At 35.5% G+C, this 27,336-nt stretch overlaps 1 protein-coding gene across 7 annotated transcripts in view; it reads left to right on the top strand.

Annotated features, from left to right (window-relative positions):
• The window catches only part of itga9 (integrin, alpha 9), a 198,593-nt gene that overhangs the window by 135,240 nt on the left and 36,017 nt on the right, over positions 1–27,336 (top strand). For all 7 annotated transcript variants that reach the window (XR_015505039.1, XR_015505041.1, XR_015505040.1 and 4 more), the window contains 7 exon segments: positions 1,777–1,853; positions 2,708–2,855; positions 18,862–18,948; positions 20,672–20,751; positions 22,381–22,470; positions 25,817–25,925; positions 26,934–27,041. Coding sequence is in view for 3 of the 7 variants with exons in the window: in XM_087277709.1 (XP_087133835.1) it covers positions 1,777–1,853; positions 2,708–2,855; positions 18,862–18,948; positions 20,672–20,751; positions 22,381–22,470; positions 25,817–25,925; positions 26,934–27,041 (699 nt within the window). In the remaining 4 variants the exon portion in view is untranslated.

Raw genomic sequence — 27,336 nt, 5'->3', positions numbered from 1 at the left:
TACTGACATTTTCAATGTAAATATTAAGTGTAAGTGAAATGTCAACTATAGTAAGGACGTTCATGACTCTATAAAAAAATATTGGTGCTTTAAAAAGTCCTTGAATTTGCTCTTCATGAAAGCATGGAAATCCTGTGTCTTTAAAATATTAGTGTAATGCAAAATAAATATTAACCGAATTCTAACAGAATTATTGATTGATTCATTTTAGATAAATTTAATTTTCTTTAAAAATAAACTTTAATGATGCTAAAATAGATGCTTTATTATACAAATTGCAACATTTTTTATTATTATGATTTCAACTTAAAAGCTTTCAAGAAACACTGCGGAAATTTCTATTTAAAACTGTAAATATATTATTTTTGCAATTTAGCAGCGAGAATTGACAGATAAAATTGTCATTTAAATGCTGTCACAAATATGAATGGGCTCTATGCACAGCTAGAGTTTTAAAGCCAACGATAAACTTTCGGTGGAGGCTTAATGTGAGTATTTTTTAATTTCACAAAGTTGTTTTTACAGCATCCCTAATGTAATGTAATCACAAAACATTCAGTTAAAAAGACTTAAGCATTTATTTAGTTGTTCTACCGTAAAGTGATGTAAAAGACAGAATTAGCAACACAGTCTCACGGCAATTCGTAACTTTTTGATTTAGTGGCTAATTCGTAGGAAGTCGTGAGATCTAATTCGTACAATTTAGTACGACTTGCTCATCCCCCAATGACGGTTGGGTTTTGGGGGTGGGGTTAGGTGCCACGCCTCCTTTTTAAAATCATACAATTTCATACGACTGAACTCAAACAAATTTGTACGAATTAGCCACTAAACTAGCAAAACGTAAAATACTTACATTTTCTCGTGAGATCAGGCTGGAATTAGTCACTGAAGCCATCATTAGCAACAGGTTAGCGCAGAAATTCCATTGAAAATACAGAGGTATTATAAACTGTCATATTTTAAAGACTTGGCAATGGGGTAAACGGGATTTAATGCAGTGCTTCTTGTCCGGTCTGAGACCCACTTTATATCGTATATTTACAGCCAGTGAAGACCGCTGATTTTTTAAAGAAATCAGACCTTAAACGTGACAGTTTTGTTATGGAAAGACAGTTCACTTGAAGCCCTGGAGCTGCCTGGCAGAAAATTAAAAGTTGGGGTTAGGGTTAGGGTGCTTATAGCCCATTGTACTAATTTGGGCTTGAAGGTTTTAATGTTTTTTAAATGACCAAAACGTTTTTTTACTATTTAATTATTAAATATTTTTTTATTTACTAAAGGTTAAATTAAAATTCAAAAATACGCATTTGCTAGTAAAAATGTCATGGACATATCACTATGCAAAAAGAGTTAAATAATTATTCATTACACAATACTAGAATACTAGACTTAGCAATATAGATTCTTTAAATAATGTTTATATATATATATATAAACACACACACACACACACACACACACACACACACACACACACACACACACACACACATATATATATATATATATATATATATATATATATATATATATATATATATATATATATATATATATATAAACAATATTGAAATACTACAAAAAAGATGATCTGTACAACAAATTCTCCAGTGATGGATACAGCAAATGTTTAAAAATGAATGTATTGTTTTTCTGGATGAATTGTCATGCTGGAGTTTCCAAGAAGAGAAGTGTTGCCCAACAGCACCATCTAGTCTAGTGTGTTTAAGTGCAAAGCTGACTTCTGTGTCTGCTGTGTTTGACTCTTAACAGACGTGGTTTGAGAAAAACTGTCTATCAGATGACTGCGCCGCTGACCTCCAGCTTCATGGGAAACTGCTGCTGTCTGGGTAAAAACATTTACGTCAGTGTGAGGGTGTGGGCATACAGTTGAGGTCAGAATTATTAGCCCTCCTGAATTATTAGCCCCCCATATATCTGTTTACCGAAGGGGAGATTTTCTTATCAACACATTTCTAAACATTTTAATAACTAAAAAATGACTCATTGCTTTTATCTTTGCCATGATGACAGCACATAATATTTTTCAAGGTACTAGTATTCAGCTTAAAGTCATTGTGTAACAGTGGTTTGTTTTGTAGACAATCTGAAACTAATATTGCTTAAGGGGGCTAATAATATTGACCTTAAAATTGTTTAAAAAAAATTAAAAACTGCTTTTATTCTAGCCGAAATAAAACAAATAAGACTTTCTCCAGAAGAAAAAATATTATAGGAAATACTGTGGAAATTCCTTGCTTCCTACAATATAATTTGGGAAATATTTAATAAAAAGAAAAGAAATCGTATGAGGGCGAATAATTTTAACTTCATCTGTATATGGGCATATGTTTGCAAAAAAAACAGTTCATAAAATTAATATTATAAGGGGAGAAAATATATTTTAAAAAATTATATAATTTTAGAAAATGTGATGTCTCATTAGTTTTTGTTTGTTTGTTTGTTTTTTTGTTGTTTTTTGTCGTTATTTTGCTTATAAAACAAATGCTACAGTGATATATGCAATAAATACAATAAACAGTATTGTGGGTGAATTTATAAAAAAAATCGTAAAAGCAAAACATACTTGTTAGGCTTTTTGCATTGTTTTAAATCTGATTTTGAATAGTTCTAATGGGTTTTATGGATTGGCATTATAAAACTTGTGTAACTGATGTTCCTTTTGGTTTGTGTGATTACTCAGGCGTTACATCAGTTCTCATCTGGCTCTTGGTGGAGTCAAAAATGTCTCATTAAATCTGACCATCTCTAACGCTGGAGACGACGCTTACGACACCAACATTTACTTCAACTTCTCCAGAGAGGTTCATTATATCAACTTCCTGCAAAGAGTAAGTCACTCGTTTATTTGCATTCACCAGTCCAAACCAGACTTTTGACTGCTAAACTGCTCCACTTTACATTTACATTTAGTCATTTAGCAGATTCTTTTATCTGAAGTGTCTTACAAATGAGGATTAAAAAAAGGATTAAAAATCATCCGAGATAAGTCTAAGCTAGTTTTATTTGCATAAATGGATTTATATATAATTATATAACTTAAGTTATATTTATTATAATATAAAATATAATACACCCTTTACCTCTCCATATGCACCAGACACTTTCCTACAAACGTTGGTTTACAAAGACATAATAAACAACAACAACAAAATAATAATTAGCAATTTATTATGTTTTTATTATTTTTTTTATTTTATTATTATTATTTTTTTTTTATTATTAAAATTACTATTTAAATAATAATTATATAAATGTAAGGATTTATATATATATTTATTATCATTTATTCATTCATTTTCCTTCGGCTTAGTCCCTTGTTCATCAGGAGTCGCCACAGTGGAATAAACCCCCCCATATATTTATTATTATTATTATTAATTGTTATTTATTATTGAGTCCTTGTAATTCAGTGTTTATAGGCAAGTATCTGGTGCAAAAGAGTGTGGTTTGTCCAGCTCACTCACCTGCATGAAGCACTATTAGAATAGCACAATATTTTCCCAGAAACATGGAGTGTTTATAAGAAAGTGTGGTGTAAATGAATAGGGATTGATTGATTGATTGATTGATTGATTGATTGATTGATTGATTGATTGATTGATTGATTGATTGATTGATTGATTGATTGATTGATTGATTGATTGATTGAGCAAACATTTAAAAATCTGAAAACAGTAAAATTAGGTTGAATTAAGTTTAATGAGACTTTTGGATTGGCCGTTTGGATTGGCTATTTGCACTAATTGTTGGGTTTGCCATCAATCTGTTGTCAGATAGTGACAAATAATTAAACAAGCTGTCCTGAAAGTAGATCAGAATGGAAAAAAAGGCATGTGAAGTATTGTGGAGATATGCTGTGTACTATATTTTCTACAAATGGGGAATAATGAAGTCAAAAGGTTATATTTCATCGTAGCCTGATACAATAAAAACTAAAAATCAAAATAAAAAAAAAACACATGAACAAAACATGCGCAGTTCGCGATTCATTCTGCTGTGGTGACCAAGCCAAAGGAAAATCAGTGAATGAATAATCATCACTGTTATATAGGGACAAATAGAATCTGCAGATTTTTATTATTATTATTTTAATTATTTTAATTATTATTATTATTATTATATTTTATTATTATGATTAATATTATTAATATTATATTTCATTATTATTATTATTATTATTATTATTATTACATTTTATTAATATTATTATGTTTTATTATTTTTTTATATTATTGTTGTTGTTATTGTTGTTATTTTTATTGCTATTATTATTATTTAGATTTGTTTGCCATTTTTTTCACTGAATTTAAGAAACAATTTAGGATTTATGCTTAATGATTTTAAGAGTATAGAAGCTGGAAACTTTTTAAACATATAACTTAAAAAAACACAACTTTTATTTTAAGGTTTATAATATAAATTCATTTATAATTGCTTTTTTGGTTTTGGTAAATAAAGCTACAAATATATATATATATATATATATATATATATATATATATATATATATATATATATATATATATATATATATATATATATATATATGAATAATATTACTGAAATTAATATAAAAACTGACAAATGAAGAGATTTTTAGACACATTTACACAAGTGAAGAAATAGACTGTATGATGGGAAACTGAATTTAATGATGGGAAATAGTTTTCAGTGGATTTCTAAGACTGGTGTTCAGCAGTCTTAGTGAAACTGGAATAATTTTTTTTTTTACCTGTTTTCTTGCATTGAAAAGAAAAATAACATTGCACATACAGAGTCTGTATGCAGGGATAGAGTTTTAGACTTATTAGTTTCTTTGAAAAATATGCAGTATCTATTCCTTGAAGGGCATCGCTGTATAAAACATATGCTGGATAAGTTGGCGGTTCAATCCGCTGTGGTGACAGCTATTGAATAAAGTGACTAAGCCGAAGAAGAATGAATGAATGAATGAATGAATGAATGAATGAATGAATGAATGAATGAATGAATGAATGAATGAATATGCAGTGTTCAGTGAGCAGAGGAAGCTGTGTAAACTGAAGGAAGGGAACAGATGTGATGTGAGTGTTTGCAGCTGGTTAGTGTTTGGTTATTATCTCAGCCTGACCGTCTCTCACAGATCCTCCAGTTCAGTTTCTCCTGCTCTGGATATCAGCAGAACATTTCCTCCTATAGTTCCTGCTGATTAGTGGAGAGACTCTCTAAGATTGCTGAAGGAGTCCCTTTAAGATCAACTTAAGCTTCTCAAGAGGGAAATGAAGCAGAATTGTTTGTTATAGTGGATGTTCTCAAATCTGAAATAGAGACCTTGTTTGGGCTTGTGGAAGTTTAATAACAGATGTATTTATTTAATGTATATATTTTTAAACCAATAGCATTATATTACTCACCTTTCTGTCATTTAAAAAAGAGTAACCGTTCATTAATTTTAGAAAAGTATTTTCATTAAAATATACAGAACAAAATTACATTTGTTTAATATACATTTAGGGGCTGCACGGTGGTGCTGTGGTTAACGATGTCGCCTCACAGCAAGAAGGTCACTGATTCAAGCCTCGACTGGGTCAGTTGGCATTACTGTGTTGAGTTTGCATGTTCTCCCCGTGTATGCATGGGTTTCCTCCGGGTGCTCTGGTTTCCCCCACCGTCCAAACACATTTGCTATTGGTGAATGGAATAAACTAAATTGTCCATAGTGTATGTGTGTGAATGAGTGTGTATGGGTGTTTCCCCATGATTGGTTGCAGCTGAAAGGCTGCATAAAACATATGCTGGATAAGTTGGCGGTTCATTCCGCTGTGGTGACCCCTGATTAATAAACGGACTAAGCCAAAAAGGAAATGAATGAATGAGTAATATACATTAGTTTCATTTGTTTTAAAATTTGATTTAAAATGTTTACACATATATAATTTAAAAAATTAAGAAATGTAATGAATGTCTAATTTTAAGGGATAATATTAATATTTGACATATTTCATCTTTCAAGTCAGCTTTTACTCACATTCTCGTCATTCAGCTTCAATGATTTTATTTCTTTATAATATTTATATGACAGTTTACATTTTTAGTTTCTTTATCATGACGTAAACAGTTCTTCATTGGGTTTTTTTTCCCACTTTAACTACATCAATTAAAAAAGAAAAGAAAAAAATGGTGAGGCAAAACTGGCCCATCAATAACTCCAGAAAAACGACTATTTAAAGAGATTTTTAAAAAAGAATTAAAAAAAAAAACCTTCCGTAACCTTTACCTTCCATATTATCAATGTTTTTCCTGAGAGAATATTTGGAGCCTGAGAGAATGGGCTCTATTTTAACGATTTAGGCGCTAAGTCTAAACTGCATGGTGCAAAAGCATTAAGGCCATGTCAGAATCCACTTTTGCAATTTTAAAGACGGATAAATACAGTTTGCGCCGCGGCTCATTGTGTAGCAGGGTTGTGCTTATTCTCTTACTGAGTTCTGGGTGTGTTTTGAGCATAACGTGCATTAAACCTATCAGAGTCTTATCTCCGAGTCCCTTTAAGAGTCAGTTGTGTCGCACCATGGTGCATTTGCTATTTACATGGCGGACTTTGTACAGTAAGTGGCAAAACGTTTCACTAGCAAGAAAACTGCAGTGCAAGGATTAAGAATGAGCTTTATTTTGTCTTTCTCTTCACTTCTTCTCTTCACCTCACGGAGGCAGTGGTTTCATATTATGTATAGAAATTAATTTTTTTCTGTAATATTTTAATCTTTAATTCGTTTTAATATGTAAAGATATTAGCATATTGCTGTTCATTAAGCAACATGTACGTGTTTAAGGCTTACAACTAATGTGCTCTGTGCTGGACTTCAGACCTGCTTTCAGCTGGTCTATTGCCATTCTATTTCAGTTCCTTAAAAAAGCAATGAGCCAACAATGCGCCTTAACACACCTCCATTCTAGACCAGCACACCCATGAGTCCACAAAGTGGCGCAAATGGATTTGCTTTTTAATCAACGTAGTGCAAAACGGGAAAATTAGGGTTGCACAGGTCTGAAAATAGCAACTCACCATGCCAAACACATCTTTTGCCTTATTGTGCCAGGTGTAGAATATGGCCCAATGTGTTCATTCACTTTTACTGCTTAGAAGAAGGGCAGCACGTACACTCTACAAAACATCTCCATTTCAACAAACCATTTACTATCACCTACTTTGCCACATATTAATAATTATTAAGGAAGTTGGGTAGGTTATTAAATACAAATAAACAGCAAATGTCTTAACAATATGCAGGTATTAAGCCAATAGTTAATCGTGAGAATTAATGAATGATCTAAAGTGTTACCGAAAAGTCATATGCTTTGGGAAAGGTAAGCAAACCGTAACAGAATCTTTGAATCATTAGTCTGACCTTAATGGATCATTTATTCTCTTTTTTATTTGATAACCGCTCAGATTTCACTCTATATATTTTCGTGTTTGGATACAGACAGAGCTCAAAATTGTTTAACATCATCTTAAATTTCCTCATGATTATTTACACACTATGAGAGTCATCTGAGAGGGATGTGTCCGGACTGCTGAATAGCTGGAAGTGTATTGAGAGACACAGTGTTTGTTGTTGTAATGCTGTATGCACCGCAGGACTCCTCTAATTGTCGTCTGTGTTGATGTGACCCGTCCAAACGCTGCATCCCTTCAGCTCCCCATCATGCCGAGTGTGAACCTCTATTCAAGGAGCTCCTGTTGTCCTTTTGTTTGTCTTGCAACCCAAACCATCTGCAGAGGGGAATTGCTTTCAGAAGCTGAATCTCTGCATTCATGCGGCCCCGGGGTGAAGAAACACACTCACTTTAATTCGATAAACCATGGACGGCGCTTGTATTAGATTGCAGCTGGTGAAGCAAAGGCCTTCAAATTGGTCTCTGAGAAGCAATTCGATTTATTTCGGTGTCACCGGAGCATTAAATGACAAGAGAAACAAGTTGGTTGGAAATTAGTTTAAAGGGGCCCTATTATGCCCCTTTAAAGGAGCAAAATAATTCTCTGATGTCCCTAGAGAGAGAGAGAGAGAGAGAGAGTGTGTGTGTGTGTGTGTGTGCGTGCGTGCGTGCGTGCGTGTGTGTGTGTGTATGTGTGTGAAGTTTCAGCTCAAAATACCACACATTCAATGTTTTATAACTCTTTGAAGCTGACCCTTTAAGGCCTTGTCACTTTAAATTCAAATGAGATTGTGCTCTTTTTAAAAGAGGGTGGAGCTACAAATGCCTGTGTGTCAGCATAGTGACAGATTCAAAACAGGACTAAAGTTATCTGTGTGGAAAAACTGAAACTGCATCCTAAAACTCGACATTTATAATCCTCTTAGTCGCTGACATTATCTTCAGAAGGTGAAAACTCCGACAGCTGCTTATCATTCCTGGCTGTTTATGCTAATGAGGGAAAGATGGTCACTAATGGGCGGGGCTTTCCTCCTTAGTGACACATACAGAGGGAAAATGTCAATCAAAGTATTTTTGCAGACTGTTTTTATTAAGTTTGATTATAAAAAAAATTTAACTAATTAATTTTTACCAGCTACTGTTCATACATACACTGTTGCCATTTTACATAGAAAATCCCCTTTAAGAGTTTATTTTTGAGTCTTGTTAATGTTTCAGTTTATTAACACACAGCCAGAGCTTTGTGGCTCATGAAAACACAACTTTCCTTCCTGTATGAAAAAGTAAAAAACAATTATCAAAACAGTTGTGATAAAAAAACACTCCACGGGCTTCGGAAAGTGGAATTTAAGAGGGTTACAGCAAGAAGGTCGCTGGTTTGAGTCCAGTTCCCCCACAGTCCTAACACATGCGCTGTCGGGGAATTGGATTAACTAAATTGGCCGAAGTATGTGTTTGCATGTTTAAGTGTGTGGGTGTTTCCCAGCACTGGGTTGCAGCTGGAAGGGCATCCGCTGTGTAAAACATATACTGGATTAGTTGGTGGTTCATTCCGCTGTGGCGACCCCTGATGAATAAAGGGATTAAGCTGAAGAAAATTTAATGAATGAATGAAGATTAAAATGATTATACAATAAATGTGACCAATAAAAAAAAGTGTCAGAAGGATTGGGTGTAGAAAGATAAAAAAAAAGAAAAGATATGTTTAATTATGCAATTAAGGATGCATTAAAATTTTAAATGTAACATATATATATATATATATATATATATATATATATATATATATATATATATATATATATATATATATATATATATATATGTATATATGTATATATATATATATATATATATATATATATATATATATATATATATATATATATAATTAAACTAAATATTAATTTTAAATAAATGTTTTTTTTTTTTTTTACATAATAATAATAAAATAATCTAGAAAAAAATCCCAAAAGTTTAAAGCATAAAATATTTTTTTAAATGTTAAGGAGCTGAAAATTCTGCTTTTAATGTCAGGAATAAATCACATTTGTTTTAATTTATGTTATTATTTCACAGTTTTTTACTGTATTTTTTATCAATTAAATGCAGCTTCTGTGAGCAAAAGAAACATCTTTCAAACACATAAAAAATACTAAAAATGCCATAATTGAGAATACTAGGACCCTATCATATACCCTAACGCATTAAAGCGCAAGACGCGTATGTTGCAATTTGTTGCTATTTTCAGACCAGCGCAATTATAGTTTTGTAGTTTTCATGTTTTGTGCCACGTTGTTTAAATAACAAATCTATTTGCATCCATTTGTGGATTCATGAGTGTGCTGGTCTGAAAATTAGATGTGTTTAGGCGCATTGTTGGTGCGTTGCTATTTTAAGGAGCTGGAGCGCCATTGACCAACTAAAAGCTTGTTATTTTTATTACTAGTATTATTTATTTTATGCATGTGTATATCATATTTATATTCTTAAAAACAAGTTTAGATTTGACAGCCTGCCGGGCTTTGGAGACATCTGCATCACCATATGGGGCATAAGTACAGGACTTGTGTTTGGATATAACTCAGTTTTTTAACCACATTTTATTATTATTGTTCATTTATTCATTTGCTGGAAATTAGTACTGAGTTTAAAAATAGTTTTTCGACAAATCTTTGCGCTTAACAGACGTAATTAAAAATATGTAGGCTAATGGATGTCTTAAGTGGAGTGAGTTCCGCCATTTCCTTATTCACAAAAGTAAAGGAGTAAAGTAAAAAGTAAAGCGGAAGTAAAGAGACCAAATGGAGGAGGCTCCTTCTTTATCCTCGTGCTGCAGATACTTTGTTTAACTGTTTTCTCACTAGTGATGTGTTCAGTTTTTACACTTACAAAGCTCACCATGTAAAAAGCAAATGTTCCAAGGTGCAACGCAACTGACTCTTAAAGGGAATGTGAGATGAGACTCTGATTAGTTTAATGCACGTTATGCTCAAAACACATCCAGAACTCAATAAGAGAATAATGTATATTTACAAATATTCACATCTGTAGATTGTTGGATTTGTTTTTGATTTAAATTGTTGCATCTCTCCCTCACCCCCTCCTTTTTATCTTTGCTTCATGTTCCCACCTCTTTATCTCCGGCCAACTATTTTAGTGTTTTTGATAGACATCTTCATCTATTGCTGAAACAAACCATACTAATCTAGAAAGAACATCAGGTACAGAAACAAACAATGCAGGTGTCACACAGTCTCTATGCCTACAGTATGTCCAGGTGGCTGATGGGTCAACACATGCCCTTCCCTCCATGGGAGCGCCAGCTGTGTGTTTGCAGTTTAGGAAATAGAGGACATTCTTGAGCTGGAGTTGTTCTTGGGTTTTCCTGCTAGTACTTTAGGGGACATTGTATCAGAGCGTTGCTTATTTAAAGCGACTTGATGAAGACAAAGGGCATGTCTCCTCACTGGGGCCAGACAGAGGGAGACGGCTGAGTCAATAATGTCCAGTGTGGTTTTTTTTGACACATAAAGTACATCAGAAAGCTTGTATTGCTTTTGTTCAAGAGCCATTGTAAGTAATATTATGTATTAATATTATGTAAACAAAAAAGCGACTGGATATAATTGTTAAATTGAAGGATTGTGAGTCTGGTATGTTAGGTGTTAAAAAGAATTGAGAGCTATATAATCAGTTAAGGCTATAGAGTCATTTCTGACTGGTGATTAATCAAATTCACACGAATGCATGATAATCCGGGACATAAATATGAGCCTGTACCGATATTTATGTTTTGATTAGTCAAAAACTATTAATAGTTTAAATTTAAGTTCTGTTGATTAATGTGTTTACTAACCCAAACCAACAATGAGTAATGCATTTATTACAGTAGGTATTCATCTTTGTTAATAATAATGGAGTAACATTGTTTATTATAAGTTCGTGTTAATTTACAGCACACTAACTAATGTTTACAAGCACAACTTTTGATTTTAATAATGGATAAGTTAATGTTGAACTATGATTAATAAATGCTGTACAAGTATTGTTTATTATTAGTTCATGATGTATTATTAACATTATTTACTGAAACCTGATTGTAAGGTGTGCCCCCGAATCTTTTAGCCATTGTTATTGTCTTAGCATGACTATTTAAAAAGTGTATGGTCGATGGTTTACATTTATTTTATTTGTTATGTTTATCAAGGCCATATTTACTTGATCAAATGTACATTAAAAACGTTATACACATATTTATACAAACTGTATGTTGTACATTTTAGGTATTATATGCACAAATGATTGTAAAGCATTATTACAGTTCAAAACAAAAATATTTTTCAATATACTTTTAAAGATAATTGATCCCACTATATATTTAGTGGCCTTAACTAATATGTACTCACACAGGAATTAATAGTTTGTTACAATGTTATTATTGTGTAAATACATGTATTTATTGTGTACTTATGCTTGATTAAATACCTGTATGTAATTACATCTGTAATTAACATTTGTAAATACACTGTAAACGATTAAATCACACTGAACTGAGCTAAACTGAACTGAACTGAACTTAAACACTAAAACCTGAACCACACTGTTCCAGTTACTATGACCATTTATGTGAAGCTGCTTTGACACAATCTACATTGTAAAAGCGCTATACAAATAAAGCTGAATTGAATTGAATTGAATTGAATTGAACTATCCCTTACATTTTAACCCACCCTTAAGCCTAACCATGCCACCAAGCCTATCCATAATCTAACCTCTATCCCAACTCAAGAGCACCACAAGTGTTCTCAAATACATTATGAACACAGTAAGTACATTGTATTTATATTTTTGATGCAAGTACATAGTAGTTAAGGACACTTAATATAAAGTGGGACCAGATAATCTATTTCTGTGGAGCAGATTGAATGTTTAGCATCTTCACTCCAGTTTTATATACACATATTTATGATGTGCTACTTTACTTTTCTTTGATGCATAGCCGGCCCTCCCTATAAGCGAAAATTAAACAAAACTAACGTTATCCTTAAAACTGAGGGACAAAATTGTATCATAACTCTATATGATATCATGAAATCATAATCTAATAGCACGTTTATCGAAAATAGGCAATTGCATATTAATAAAAATAGTCTACTTATATAAAATATTTAGTATTTTTCTGGTTTTACAGACCTTTTTTTTTCTTTTGTTTAAAACGCATTTTACTGAAATGCAATAGTAGTAAAGTGTCTTTTACTGACATATTTTGCACATTAATAATATTTTTCTTGAGACATAAAAGATGGTCAGCAACAATTCTCAGGTAGGCTGTGGCGTTGGCACGATGCTCAATTAGTACTAGTGGGCTCAAAGTGTGCCAAGAAAACATCCCCCACACCATTACACCACCACCACCAGCCTGAACCGTTGATACAAGGCAGGATGGATCCATGCTTTCATGTTGTTGACGCCAAATTCTGACCCCACCATCTGAATGTCGCAGCAGAAATCGAGACTCATCAGACCAGGCAACGTTTCTCCAATCTTCTATTGTCCCATTGTTTTGATTAGCCTGTGTCCTCACGTCCTGCTGTAGCCCATCCGTCTCAAGGTTGGACGTGTTGTGTGTTCAGAGATGCCCTTCTGCATACCTCGGGTGTAACCATAGACTGTAAAATATATGGACGTAGTATCCGTGACGTCACCCATAGGTTTCTAAAGAGCGCAAAAGAAGCCACATGTAGACGCGGCCAACTGTCGCCATTTTGTTCGCGCGTCATCACACCCACGGCGGGATACCAAACAAGGGCAAAGAGTCGGAGAGTGAGCGGAGCTACAGACACCTGCAGGCATTTAGCTTGGACCTGCTTCAGACACACTTTACTTTGGGAGAAATGCTTAATACTGTATCACCTGTGACTCGTTTGTGTTCTGACCAATTGTGCTTGGTTGTATACTATATCAATAAAGTGTTTAGACTTTTAAAAACACACTGCTGTAATACATTGAGCCACTAAACATTGTTCTTATGACGTTTTTCAACAGGAGGAAAACGCGAATTACTTCCAAACACTTCAGATATAGTCTGTGTTAGTTAATGTAAGACTATTGATGAAATCCAGCATAACACTGTATGACAACACTTCAGATGACTGATCTAGAGCCTACAGATAATCAATCTGACAGATTCTGGAGTGCATTACAGCTCTAAATATAAATATAAACTATAAATGATCTTAAATAAAACAAATACATGTATAGAGATGGTATATAATATAACTTTACTCACATGGGAAACGGAGGCCACGTGAATGGTTTGTGAGCACAATTAAGTGCACTCAGCACGCCATGCCATCTAATAATTGTAGGAAACAAGTCCAAAAGGCAGTTGACTGTGTAAAGCCACATAAAACAACACAGAAATACAATAAATATGTTGAGTTCAGTGGCTAATCTGCAGGATTCAGCTGAGGTGACGTGACGGTGACCAGCTAGACCTAACTGTCACTCAAGTGGCCACTCCCTTAATTATGCAAACTTAATATAACTTAATATAAAGGAAACGGATGAGTTATAAAAAAATTCACCCCCCTCACAGTTGTCATGAAGGGTAATATTAGCTGTATTAACCAAAATCTTTTTTTGTACCAGGCTGTAAACACCTTTTTTCTGCTGTAAAGTTGGCCATTCTAACAGTGGGCTCAATTGAAATTTGCTCTATTTTGGAGCCAGGAGCGGCCAAGACTAGCGGAATTTCGGATGAATTGCAGTTTTAGTTACTTCCGTATTGGCTTCCTGAGAGAGAGCGAGAGGTTGCCGCTTGGGTGTAACGAGTCCTTATTTGAGTTACTGTTGCCTTGCTATCAGCTGAAACCAGTCTGGCCATTCTCCTCTGACCTCTGGTATCAACAAGGTGTTTGTGCCCACAGAACGGCCGCTCATTAGATATTTTCCCCTTTTCTGACCATTCTCTGTTAACCCTAGAGATGGTTATGCTTGAAAATCCCAGTAGATCAGCAGTTTTTGATACACTCAGACTAGCCCGTCTGGCACCAACAACCATGCCACATTCAACCGGCGAGTGTATGTGCCTAATATCATGTTTTAGGGAACTATAGGGTCGCTGAACTGCAGCCAGAGAATGTAAAAATGCATGATCCGGTGCAGATAGACACCACAGACCACAAATTATCGACCACCGAGTGCTCTTGAACTGTAAAACGGGGCACAATCAGTCCGCAGGCTGCCAGTAGAGATGCCCTGCTGTATGTTAGCAGTGCTGGAATCTGGGGGAAAACAGAGTGTGAATGTAAACCCTCCAAATGAGTGCAAAACGTGAGGCCAAAACCTCAAACTCTTGCCCTGAGAGTCACCAAGTGCATGAAAAATGGCTTTTGCAAACAGTCCCAGGCTTTCCCGCACCCCCTCGTCTGCTATTTATTGATGTATTTTCTTCTCCGGCAGCAGCAGTTCTTGTTATTGCTGCGACGTGGCTAAGAATAGCTGCCGTATAAACTGAAGAATGGGGAACACGTGCAGGACCTCACGTGGAGCCGAAGATCTCAGAGTTAAGCGCTCATCCTCTCCATTGTGAAGCCGTCTGGTTTATCGCTGGCCCTGATGGATTCTGTGAAAGGATGAACTCTCGCTTCAGGAACGCTTCACTCCTCATGGCGTGGAAACACAACTGTTTACATGAAGCAGCCGGTGCCGATCTGCTGTGTTTAGAGAAAGCTGGCTGCGGTCCCTCTCACTGTTCTGCCAGAGTACAGTTATTTACCAACCAGTCAAGTCACATTTATTTATCTGGCACTCTATGCGGTACAGATTGCTTTGGAGGTGCTTCACATTCGTAAACAAGAAAGTAACATCAACAAGTGTTCACACTGTAGAATTCATTAGGTAGAAATTAAATTACATTTCACTTGCGATTAACCCTCTGGGGTCTGGACTGGAAAAGTTCTGAGGTGCCCTGACATCTGTCCTTTTTTTTTTTTAGATGCTATACACTCACCGGCCACTTTATTAGATACACCTTACTAATACCGGGTTGGACCCCATTTTGCCTTAAGAACTGACTTAATCCTTCATGGCTTAGATTCAGCAAGGTACTTAAAATATTCCTCAGAGATTTTGGTCCATATTGACATGATAGCATCATGCAGTTGCTGCAGATTTGTCACTGCACATTCATGATGCAAATTTCTCGTTCCACCACATCCCAAAGGTGGCCATTTTCCTTTGACCTCTGGCATCAACAAGGCATTTGCACACACAGAACTGCAGCTCACTGGATATTTTCTCTTTTTTCGGATCATTCTCTATAAACCCTAGAGATGGTTGTGCATGAAAATCCCAGTAGATCAGCAGTTTCTGAAATACTCAGACCAGCCTGACTGGCACCAGCAACCATGCCTCGTTCAAAGTCACTTAAATCACCTTTCATCCTCTCCTCGTCTTGACCATGTCTACATGCCTACATGCACTGAGTTGCTGCCATGTGATTGGCTGATTAGAAATTAGCAATAACGAGCAGCTGGACAGGTGTACCTAATAAGGTGGCCAGTGAATGTATAAGTGGCTAAAGTCGAACAGCACTATAAACAGCACAAACTAGGTTACAATAATACATTGGCATCATGTATGTACAAGATTGTGTTTTTGAAACCAAAATAACTCCATGAAAAACACAATATTTGATCACAAGACTTTTGAGAACAGGATCCTGTAGCCTGTTTGCTTCACAAAGATGTGAAAGTCATCTTGTTTACTTGCTTACAGAAACCAATATGTTATTTAAATTTTCTAAGACACTGAAAAACTCTACTGCTCATTTGCGATGAGGCGTAAACTATCATCACTAATGCAGTGATTCACACCTGAGAAAACTAAGAGCTGCATAATGAGATGCATAATAGAAGAACTCCTGCAGACGACATCATTTCAACTTTTTAGTTCACACTAAATACGCTTTTTGCGTTGAGAGGTGCCTTTTTTGAATTGTTTTCTAATGGTCACGAGAACTTTGCATGCTGCTTATGTGCCCTGCTTGCCTCGCATGTTATAATCACCTACTGTGCTTCGTGTTTTTGTAGTTTTGCTGTGTGTGTCTGCAGCTGAAAAAAATCAACTCTTAGCAGAAAAGCCTGCTACGTTAGTCACGCCTTTTTCATTGTCCAATCAAATGAAAGCAGAGACAGCAATTACAGTATGTCACTGTTTTGGGTAACACTTTATTTTAATGGTCCATTTGAGTATTAGTAGACTGTCAGTTAAACTCCGTGGACCCGGTACCGGGTTCGTGACGTCATCGACTTTTGCTTTAAGATCTAAAGGGCTAGCATTGCACCAGACCCCCGTAAGTGGTTTCGTTTGAAAGTGTAGAATCTATATTTTATGTACATATGATTTTTATTTACTTAGATTTTTATTGTACTGTACAAAAGTTATTTACACTTAAATACACAGTATTTTGAATTGCGGTGTTTCCATGGCGCAGATGTGAAAACAATACATTTATGATCAATAAGCAGCCCCAGATAGCACAGACAGCTGTCATCTCTTACCTTATGCTGTGCTTTTCAGGGCCATTTCTCCTCTGTGTTTGAGGTGATGTGCATAAGTAATCCTTTTATATGTCTGACATGGTCCAAACACAGTGAATAATGTTTGATCAAACAAAAGAATAGTGAAATATGAAAACAATGATCGCTCCCTGTGGCTTGTACAGCACCTCTCATCAGTTGGAATACAATAACTTTTGCATAGATTATGGTACAGACATTTTTCTTTATCCTATGATTACAGACATGTGCGGGAACCACCAAAATTAATTACAGCACGCTAGACCACACAGAACCTAAAAGGTACACTTTTAAATTTTAGTTAAAAAAAAAAAATGCAAAAAGCGCCAATTTTTTTAGGTGTTTATTATAACACAGACAAAAAATAATGATATCTTAAACACTTTCAATATTGTTTTATGAAAATTCAAAGGGTTTTCCTTGAAAATGGTATACATTTTTTTGCATTTACACCTCTGCATGTGGATTTGGGAAGCTTTTAAATTTGGGTAGGCAAAATCCAGGCGGAAATCCCAAAATAGCACTGGGGTTTAAGAGGTTAATATCTGTTGATACTGCTCCTTCAGCAGACATATAACTGACTATAAGAAACTTTGCAAATACATGTCAACTTACCCTAACCCCAACAGTCTAAGTTTAATCTAATAAGAATTAGTTGGCATGTAGATCATTAAATTCAACAAACAGGCCATCAAAATAAAGTGTGAACCTGTTTTGGATTGCACTAGCTTATAGATATTTTAAAAACTAACAATATTGATACTAACATCTAAAAACTTCATTTTAATTTCATGGGACCTTTAAAAAAATGACTGACATAGAATACAAACACTTACTGTTCAGATTGTTGATCAAAAATGACAATTTCAGTTGTACAGAAGATCTACAGAATGCAATAGAGTGATGTTTCAACTCAACTTGATTCAGTTTAGATCAATCAGTGTTAATACTGCAATCTGATTGTCATTGCTCTCATCCAGTGTCAAATTTAGTGCAGTTGAATTGATTTTACTAAATTTTAATTGTTTTTACAACCTTTTAAACCTTTCCCAGTGTTTTTGTTCTTTAAATTGACAATGCATTATTCATATTTTCCCAAAACTGGCTTCATTCTACACAGTATCCATCTCATAGCGTGTGCTTTTCACAACACCTTTTACAGAGGATACATTTGAACGGTTGCACATTGCAACATGTAACGCAAGTTAAAATGTACTTTTCATCTCTATCATGATGTATGTCTGAATAAAACAGATTCTTAAATGAGGAAAAACGAGACTTCATTTTGTTCATTGACTATACGGTTGTTGCCTGCTGTTGGTGGATCTCATGTGATTGATAGGTTTATATTCCACCCTTTCACCAGTAAACAAATAATTAGAGAAGAGATGTCATTATAGAGGGTGGGGAAGTTATTTTGATTAAATTTTGTGGGTACATGAAATTAAACTCAAATGACTGCAATTTTAGTTTGATATTCACTTTAAAATTATCTATTTTGCTGACCGACGGGTGTGTTGACCTCTTGAAATTAATACACCAAACATAAAAGAAAAATGGGATTTATTTATCTCCAACTGACTTTGTTAATGATTGAATGAGGATATCGACACATACTTTTAATGCATATTAAATTCCTCTTCTTCATATTTCTCAGCTGGTAACCGTTCGCATACCTTCTCAATGTTTGCTCATGTTCTTGGTGTGTTTTTCCTTCTTTTTTGGTCATGGTTTTCTGTTGTGGTCTCTACAAATTAGTCCAGCTTTTGAAGTGTTTGACTGGTTATTCTCACTCTGATTTGCTCTTTTGTCTCTGTTTTGGCTCCAGGAAGAAAAGGGCATTTCCTGTATGCTGGTAGAGCTGGACTTCCTCAAGTGTAGCGTTGGCTTTCCTTTCATGAGGGCACAAACCAAGGTACTTTAACAACTTATAGATTAAAGAGGCAATTGCACTTAAAGGGATGGTTCACACAAAAAATGAAAATTTGCTCACTATTAACTAATTCTCAGGCGGTGCCAAACCTTTATAAGTTTCTTTTTTTTTCTGTTGAACACAGATAAATATATTTTGAAATAAGCTGAAAACCTGTAAACGTTAATTTCCATAATAATAATAATAATAATAATAATAATAATAATAATAATAATTGAGCTAAGTACCCTATAGATTTGTATATGCGTAGGCGGCGCAGTGGCTCAGTGGTTAGCACTGTCGCCTCACAGCAAGAAGGTTGCTGGTTCCAGCCTCGACCTGGTTAGTTGGCGTATCTGTGTGGAGATTGCATGTTCTCCTTGCGTTCGCGTGGGTTTCCTCCGGGTGCTCTGGTTTCCCCCACAGTCCAAAAACATGTGGTACAGGTGAATTGGGTTGGCTAAATTGGTCGTAGTGCATGAGTGTATGAGTGTGTATGGAAGTTTCCCAGAGATGGGTTGAAGCTGGTAGGTCATCTGCTGTGGAAAACATATGCTGGACAAGTTGGCGGTTCATTCTGCTGTGGCGACCCTGGATTAATAAAAGGGACTCAGCCGAAAAGAAAATAAATGAATGAATAATAATAATAATAATAATATTATATTTTTATTATTATCATTACATTTTTTAATGACCACAGAGAGTCAGGACCTCAGTTAATGACCACAGAGAGTCAGGACCTCGGTTTAACGTCTTATCCGAAAGACGGCGCTCACTGTCCCCATCAATACAATGGGGTGTTGGGACTCACATAGACCGCAGGTTCCGAGATCCCTGCTGGTCTCACTAACATCACTTCCAGCAGTAACCTAGCTTTCCCATGTGGTCTCGCATCCAGGTACTGACCAGGCACAGCCCTGCTTAGCTTCAGTTGGCGACCATGTGAGAGTTGTAGTGAGCTAGCTGCCATAGCAGAAAAAAACAAGTACTATGGAAGTCAATGGTTACAGGTTTCCTGTTTTCTTCAAAATATTTTCTTTTGTGAAAGATAGAAACTATTAACGGTTTAAAACAAGTAAAGGCTGAGTAAACGATGACAGAATTTTCATTTTTGTGTGAACTATCCAATTAACCTTATATACTGTAAAAACTGGAAAGAACAGTTTCTGTATTTTGTGATTTCTCAAGTGTTTTCTGTTTATTTACAGCTGTAAATTGCATTATGGGATGTTGATTTTCGCTCTGTCGACTTTTGATGATGAATATTCAACTTTACAGTTTTTACAGTAAAAGGGACTTTTATTGACATTTTAGTTAGAAATAATAGAATGTATAAGAAATAATATATTTATTTTAATTATATATATATATATATATATATATATATATATATATATATATATATATATATATATAAATATAAATATATAGAAAGTTAGAGAAATAGGTCTGTTAAACAACAGAAAATGTAGTGCCAGTTTATTACAAGGTGTTTGTAGCATAATGTACCACACCAACCGAGACAATATAGCACTTTAAACTATTAGAAATGTTAATAAAAGTCACTTTTTTTTTTACCTTTTCGAGGTTAAAACTTGCTGGAAGAAAAATGAAGATCACATAATGCAATTTAAAAACATATTTAAAACATGAATCGCAGAATATGTAAATTAATCACAAATTTAGTAATATTTTTAACACAGTCTGTTTTTGACCTTTTTTTCAGTACCATATATCGGCACTTTTTGACACGAGTCGTCTGTCCGGTGAAAACGAAACGCTGTTGTTTTTGGTGCACGCTAGAAGGTAAGATCTGAACTGAACATTCTTTCATTCATTTTCCTTTGGCTTGGTCCCTTATTTTTCAGTGGTCGCAACAGTAGAATGAACCGCTAACTATTCCATCATGTTCACGCAGAGGATGCCCTTCTAGTTGCAACCCATTTCTGGGAAACACCCATACACTCATTCACACACTATGACCAATTGAGGAAACCCACGCCAACACCAGGAGAACATGCAAACTCCACACAAAAATGTCAGCTGGCCCAGCCGGGACTCAAACCTGCGACCTTCTTGCCGTGAGGCGACAGTGCTAACCACTGAGCCAACATGCTGCCTCTGGACTGAAAAAAAAAACCTCTTTAAAAATGCAAAATTTACTTCAGTGATTAAAAAACACATGGTTCACATCATCCGTCCACATTAGTGAATGTCACGATGTTTATATTTGAGAACTCGATAGATTAGACATTTGGACTTTTTCCCTATTTGGCTATTTTGAGAGAAATGAAGTGGTTTCGCTTGATACTAAAGTGGTGATATTAATCTAATGCTGGCCAGATGTGTTTTCTTTGCTTTAGATGTGTATTACACAGTAAGTGGTAAAGACTAGCTCTCTGAGAGGCAAATACAATCTTCAAAATGGACGTTTGGTCTTACTTGACCGTACAACTATGCTAAAAACAAATCTTATGTCCACACCAATATGTTCAAACATTTGTGTTGGTAAAGTTTTTGAACAAAGTCTCTTATGCTTACTTAAACTTGATTTGATCAAAATAGCAAAAACCTTGTGAAAGATTGTCTTAAAGGATTCAGTAAAAATGAAATAATATTAAACGCTTTTTACTGTAGTAAATGTTTGAGTGTACTTTGTTTATGTGATTCAAACATGAATTTTCTGCATCTTTTTCATGTTCTTTTCAATGAGCAAAATAGTTAAAATTTTATTTAATTATTAGTTATTTAATTATCTTATTTTATTTATATTTAATTTAAATATATTTGAATTTTCAATTAATTGAAAAATTAAAAAAATTGAAATTTCAATTTGAACTATATTAATTATTGAAATATACATATGTTAATGTCTTTAATGTGATATTTTGTTTTATTTGTTTATTTATTTATTTTATTTTTATTATTTTTTCATTTTATTTTATTTTATTTTCATTTTATTTAGATAAATTTCATTAAAAAAATTTGTTATGTTATTTTATTTTAATTTTTTATTTTATTTTATTTCATTTTTTTATTTTATTTTATTTTATTATATAGTCCATTTTCACCATGTTCTTTTTTTTAAGAAATTAACTGACCAATTTTCTTTTTAGAAATTAAAAATTTGATTGATGGATTGATTGATTGACTGATTGACATTATTTTACTTTATTTAAATATCACTGTTAATATATTAACAATAATAAAAATATTTTATTTAATTTTTATTTAAATATTACTGTTTATATTTACCCAGATTAGGGTTGACCAGCAGTTTATAATAACCCAGAGTGGTATTTTATTTATTTGAATTTAGACTTTATTTATTTGTTTATTTATTTTATTCATTTGTTTTATTTGTTAGTTTGTTTGAATTTTAGATTAATCTTTTTTAAATAATCTTTGCTAAAAACTGTTTTCTTTTTCTCTCAGTGCCAATCCAGAACATGACAACACTCTTCATGATAACACATTGGAGTTGTCAATCCCGCTGGTACATGAAGTGGACACAACAATCACAGGGTGAGATTTAGGCTTCATGAGAAAAGAAAACTACACCCCAAGTTAAAATCCTGTCAGTTATTTACTCTAATATTGTTCAAAGATAGGTTTGACTTTCTTTCATATATTAAACTGTCCCAGAACAAGCCAATATTATACAATGACTTGCCTAATTAACCTAACTTGCCTAATTAACCAAGTTAAGCCTTGCAATGTTACTTTAAGCTGAATACTAGTATATTGTAAAAAATATCTAGTCAAAGGTTGTGCTGTCATCATGACAAAGATAAAAGAAATCATTATTAGAAATTAGTTATTAAAACTGTTATGTTTAGAAAAATGATGAAAAAAATCCCTCTGTTATGACTTCAACTTTTTTTATTTATGATCAATCCTGTAAGAGCTTTGAAGTTTATTCCACCAAACGTCTCCTAATGCAGCTCTTACTGTATGTGGACATTTCTTTTCTGGCACGGGTTTCTTTACACACTGGAGTATTTCAAAGTAACAGGCTCGCAGATGCTTGTTTCATAGAGATGAATGAGGCTTAGATAGACAACATGTTGAAGTGCGAGACGTACAGCCTGATAATGAGATGGTCCTCCCTCTAATGTTTTAGAAGAGCGCGCCAGAGACTACACTTTCATATATAAACATGATCTCCAGAGGTTAGACTTTAAATAAAGTTACTGTCTGCTTTATGTCAGATAGCCAGTAAACTCCATATGGATCAGAAGGTTTCTATCATCAGTACTATGTTATGTCAGGATTATATTTATATCAGTACCAGTAACACTTTATTTTAACTAACTACAGTCAAAGACAAAATTATCATTAGCACTTCTCTGATTTAAAAAAAAAAAAAATTGTAATATTTCCCAAATGATGTTGAACAGATTCAGTAATTTTTCACAGTATTTTGTTCGTTTACGCTCATAAGTAGGCTGTGCCGTAGCATACGTGTGCGCTTGAGCAAGAAGTATAAACAAGGCTTTAACCAGTTTGCTTACACAAGAAAACAACTTGTTGCGTTTGTTGCAACAGGCATTGTTGCTGTCCACTCAGGAAATACAACCCGTTTGGTTCTCTCTGGCACTCCGCAAGCATACAAGCTGTGTGTGCGCGCGAGTCTGTGACTGTCTCACGAGCTATGTGTGCTTAAACCTGGTTTTACTTCTGTGCAAGTGACCGGCGTAACCCATGGCGCATGCAACACGCGTAGCTGTGCATTTATACTTCTGCGCGCTGTCTCTGTTGGTCTGCATTTCTAAAACGCTAGTTGGCAGTGAGGTATATGTTCGTCTGTGTCGAGTTTCTTCGCCTGTGTTTTGTTTTTTCTGACCGCTTCCTGAATGTACAAGTGGCTCAAACTCGCTCATTTTGAGGCAGGAACCGGCAGACGTGCAACAACTTTAACTATGAGGTAAATACAAAACAAAACGTTCCATACGGAGCTCCTTCACGGGACTCCACACTTGTAAACAATTGCTCTATTGGGCTCACGCCACTCGCGCGGCTCTCAGTGCCACCCAGACTCGTTAGCGCTACCAAACCGACCAATCACAGTGCTTGCGCTACGCGTCGTTGCAAGGTGTAGTTAAGGCTGATTTATACTTCTGCGTCAAACACCGGCGTAGGCTACAGCGCTGACGCATAGCCCTTCGCCGTGGCCATCGCCGTCACTGACGTCACCTCTCAAAAATTGTAACTACACGTCGCAACAACGCGTAGCGCAAGCTCTGTGATTGGTCGGCTTGCTAGCGCCGACGAGTCGGGCGGGACCGAGAGCCGCGCGAATGGTGCGAGCGATTGTTTACAAGTGTGGAGTCCCGTGAAGGAGCTCCAGATGGAAAGTTTTGCTCTGTGTTTACCTCATGGTTAAAGTTGTTGCACGTCCGCCGGTTCCTGCCTCAAAATGAGCGAGTTTGAGTCACTTGTACATCCAGGAAGTGTTCAGGAAAAGCAAAACAGAAGCGAAGAAACTCGACACAGAGGAACATTTACACCTCACTGCCCACTAGCGTTTCGGAAGTGTTAATGCAGACCAACGGAGACAGCGCGCAGAAGTATGAAGCCTGATTTATACTTCTGCGTCAAACACCGGCGTATGCTACGGCGCTGACGCATAGCCCTTCGCCGTGGCCATCGCCGTCACTGACGTGCACCTCTCAAAAAATGTAACTACACGTCGCAACGACGCGTAGCGTAAGCTCTGTGATTGGTCGGCTTGGTAGCGCTGACGAGTCTGGGCGGGACCGAGAGGCGCGCGAATGGCGCGACGCCGAACGAGCGATTGTTTACAAGTGTGGAGTCCCGTGAAGGAGCTCCGGATGGAAAGTTTTGTTTTGTGTTTACCTCATAGTTAAAGTTGTTGCACGTCCGCCGGTTCCTGCCTCAAAATGAGCGAGTTTGAGCCACTTGTACATCCCGGAAGTGTTCAGGAAATGCAAAAAAGTAGCGAAGAAACTCGACACAGAGGAACATTTACACCTCACTGCCAACTAGCGTTTCGGAAGTGTTAATGCAGACCGTCAGAGACAGCGCGCAGAAGTATAAATGCACAGCCACGCGCGTTGCCTGCGCCGTGGGTTACGTCGGTCACCTGACGCAGAAGTATAAATCAGGCTTAAATGCACAGCCACGCGCGTTGCCTGCGCCGTGAGTTGCGCCGGTCACTTGACGCAGAAGTATAAACCAGGCTTTACATTTTTTTGAGAGGTGCACGTCAGCGACGCCACGGCCACTGCGTAGGGCCATGCGTCAACGTGTAGGCTGCGCCGTAGCATACGGGTGCGCTTGACGCAGAAGTATAAATCAGCTTTAACCGAGCCTCCACTGGGCGCATGCGCACAGCCAAGAACTGTGAAGCCTTTTATACTTGACGCGCTCGCCATGAACACAAGCATTTCTCAAGTGAGATTGCCAACTGTGCAGACGAATATCGCAAATTAGAAAAGGTTGGTCAGTTAAATTATGCTACTGTAAGTAATTTTTATTCAGCAGTAATTCTCCAGTACCAATAGCAGAACCGTTAACGTCAGAGCTTTTCGATACTTCAGTCTTTTATAATGTAGCACCGATACCGATAGACTATAGAGTTTGGATACCCATCCCTACTGTCATCATGGCAAAGATGAAATAAATCAGTTATTAGAAATGAGTTAATAAAACTAATATGTTTAGAAATGTGTTGATAAAATCTTCTTTCTGCTAAACAGAAATTAGGGGGAAAAACTCTACTGGAAGCCTGATGATTCTGACTTCCACTGCAGATTACAGCAAACCTTATTTGAATCAGTTCAAGTGAGGGCCATAAGAGTATAGCACAGTAAAGGATTAATATAGTAACTGTGTTTCTGTTTTACAGTGTGGTCAACCCTACATCTTTTGTGTATGGAAACTCAGTAGACCGATCGCGCTTCGTCCAGCTGGAGGACATGGAGTGCAGCTTTCAACCGCTTAATTTCACTTTTCAGGTAACATATGTGTTTCCATGTTCCAGAATAGACTTAATCTGTAAGTAAGGGGAAATGTGCAGTCAGATGAACATCATAACTCAATTATCTCACTGCAATTTCCTTTTGTCAACAATTTTGTATTTTCAAGTGTAAGTATGCATCACACTTCACAATAAGCTTTCGTTAATTAATGTTAATGTATTAACTAAAACAAACTAAGACTGGCGACAAGGTGGCTCAGTGGTCTTGGTCAGTTGGCATTTCTGTGCGGAGTTTGCATGTTTTCCCCAAGTTGGCGTGGGTTTCCTTCGGGTGCTCCGGTTTCCCTCAAAGTCCAAACACATGCGCTATTGGTGAACTGAATAAGCTAAATTGGCCGTAGTGTATGAGTGTGTGTGAATGAGAGTGTATGGGTGTTTCCCAGTACTGGGTTGCAGCTGGCAGGGCAGCCACTGTGTAAAACATATGCTTGATAAGTTGGCAGTTCATTCCACTGTGGCGACCACTGACTGAAGGAATGAATGAACAAATTAAGAACGAACATTTATTAATCATAGTTCCTCATGCAGTATTAAAATCCCAACAAAGTTTACAAGGACTTACCGTTATTAAAGGAATTTTGATTAGCTAATATTAGCAAAGATGAATAAACACGGTAATGAATGTGTTTTTCATTGTTTCCCATTAGTAAATATAGCAACTAATGAAACCTTAGTGTAAAGTGTGACTCAAGTATTTAAGATTTACTTAAGAAGCAAAATGGCTTATTTTGTAATGTAATATTGTAACATTAAAACCAATTATATTATAATATTGGCTCATTTAATTTTTTTCTGAAAAATCTAGCAAGATTTTTAAAACAAGAACAAAACAAGAACAAATATCTGTCTATTTCTGTTTGAATGTTTATTTTTCTGACATTTTTCATGTCTTAAGCATGATGATGTTTTTTTTTAGATAGCAAATCTGAATATCTCGCATCACAGATCACAGCATCCTTCCATTTCCTGTGTGCTGTTTGTGTAGGTGATAAACAATGGACCCAGCAGACTTCCAGGCTCCAGGGTGGACATCAGGATCCCCCACCGGCTGGCTGGCAGCGGACCCGAAATGTTCCATATCATTGACACACAAGTGAGTTCCTGCCACTGATGCTCTGGGTGTGTTTTTTATAGCTACTATTCATTCTCCCAGCAGTTTCTTCACATCAGTGTTACAGCTGTCCATTTTCACCATGTTCTTTTTTTTAAGAAATTAACTGAGCAATTTTCTTTTTAGAAATGTAAAATTTGATTGATGGATTGATTGATTGAGTGATTGACATTATTTTACTTTATTTAAATATTACTGTTAATATATTAACAACAATAAAAGTATTTTATTTAATTTTTATTTAAATATTACTGTTTATATTTAAATTAAATATTAA

Source organism: Danio rerio, chromosome 13 (assembly GCF_052040795.2).
Source record: "Danio rerio strain M-AB ecotype USA chromosome 13, GRCz13ab, whole genome shotgun sequence".
Lineage (NCBI taxonomy): Eukaryota > Metazoa > Chordata > Actinopteri > Cypriniformes > Danionidae > Danio > Danio rerio.
The sequence above is the reverse complement of the archived record's forward strand: the minus strand, read 5'-3'. Positions and strand labels throughout refer to the sequence as shown.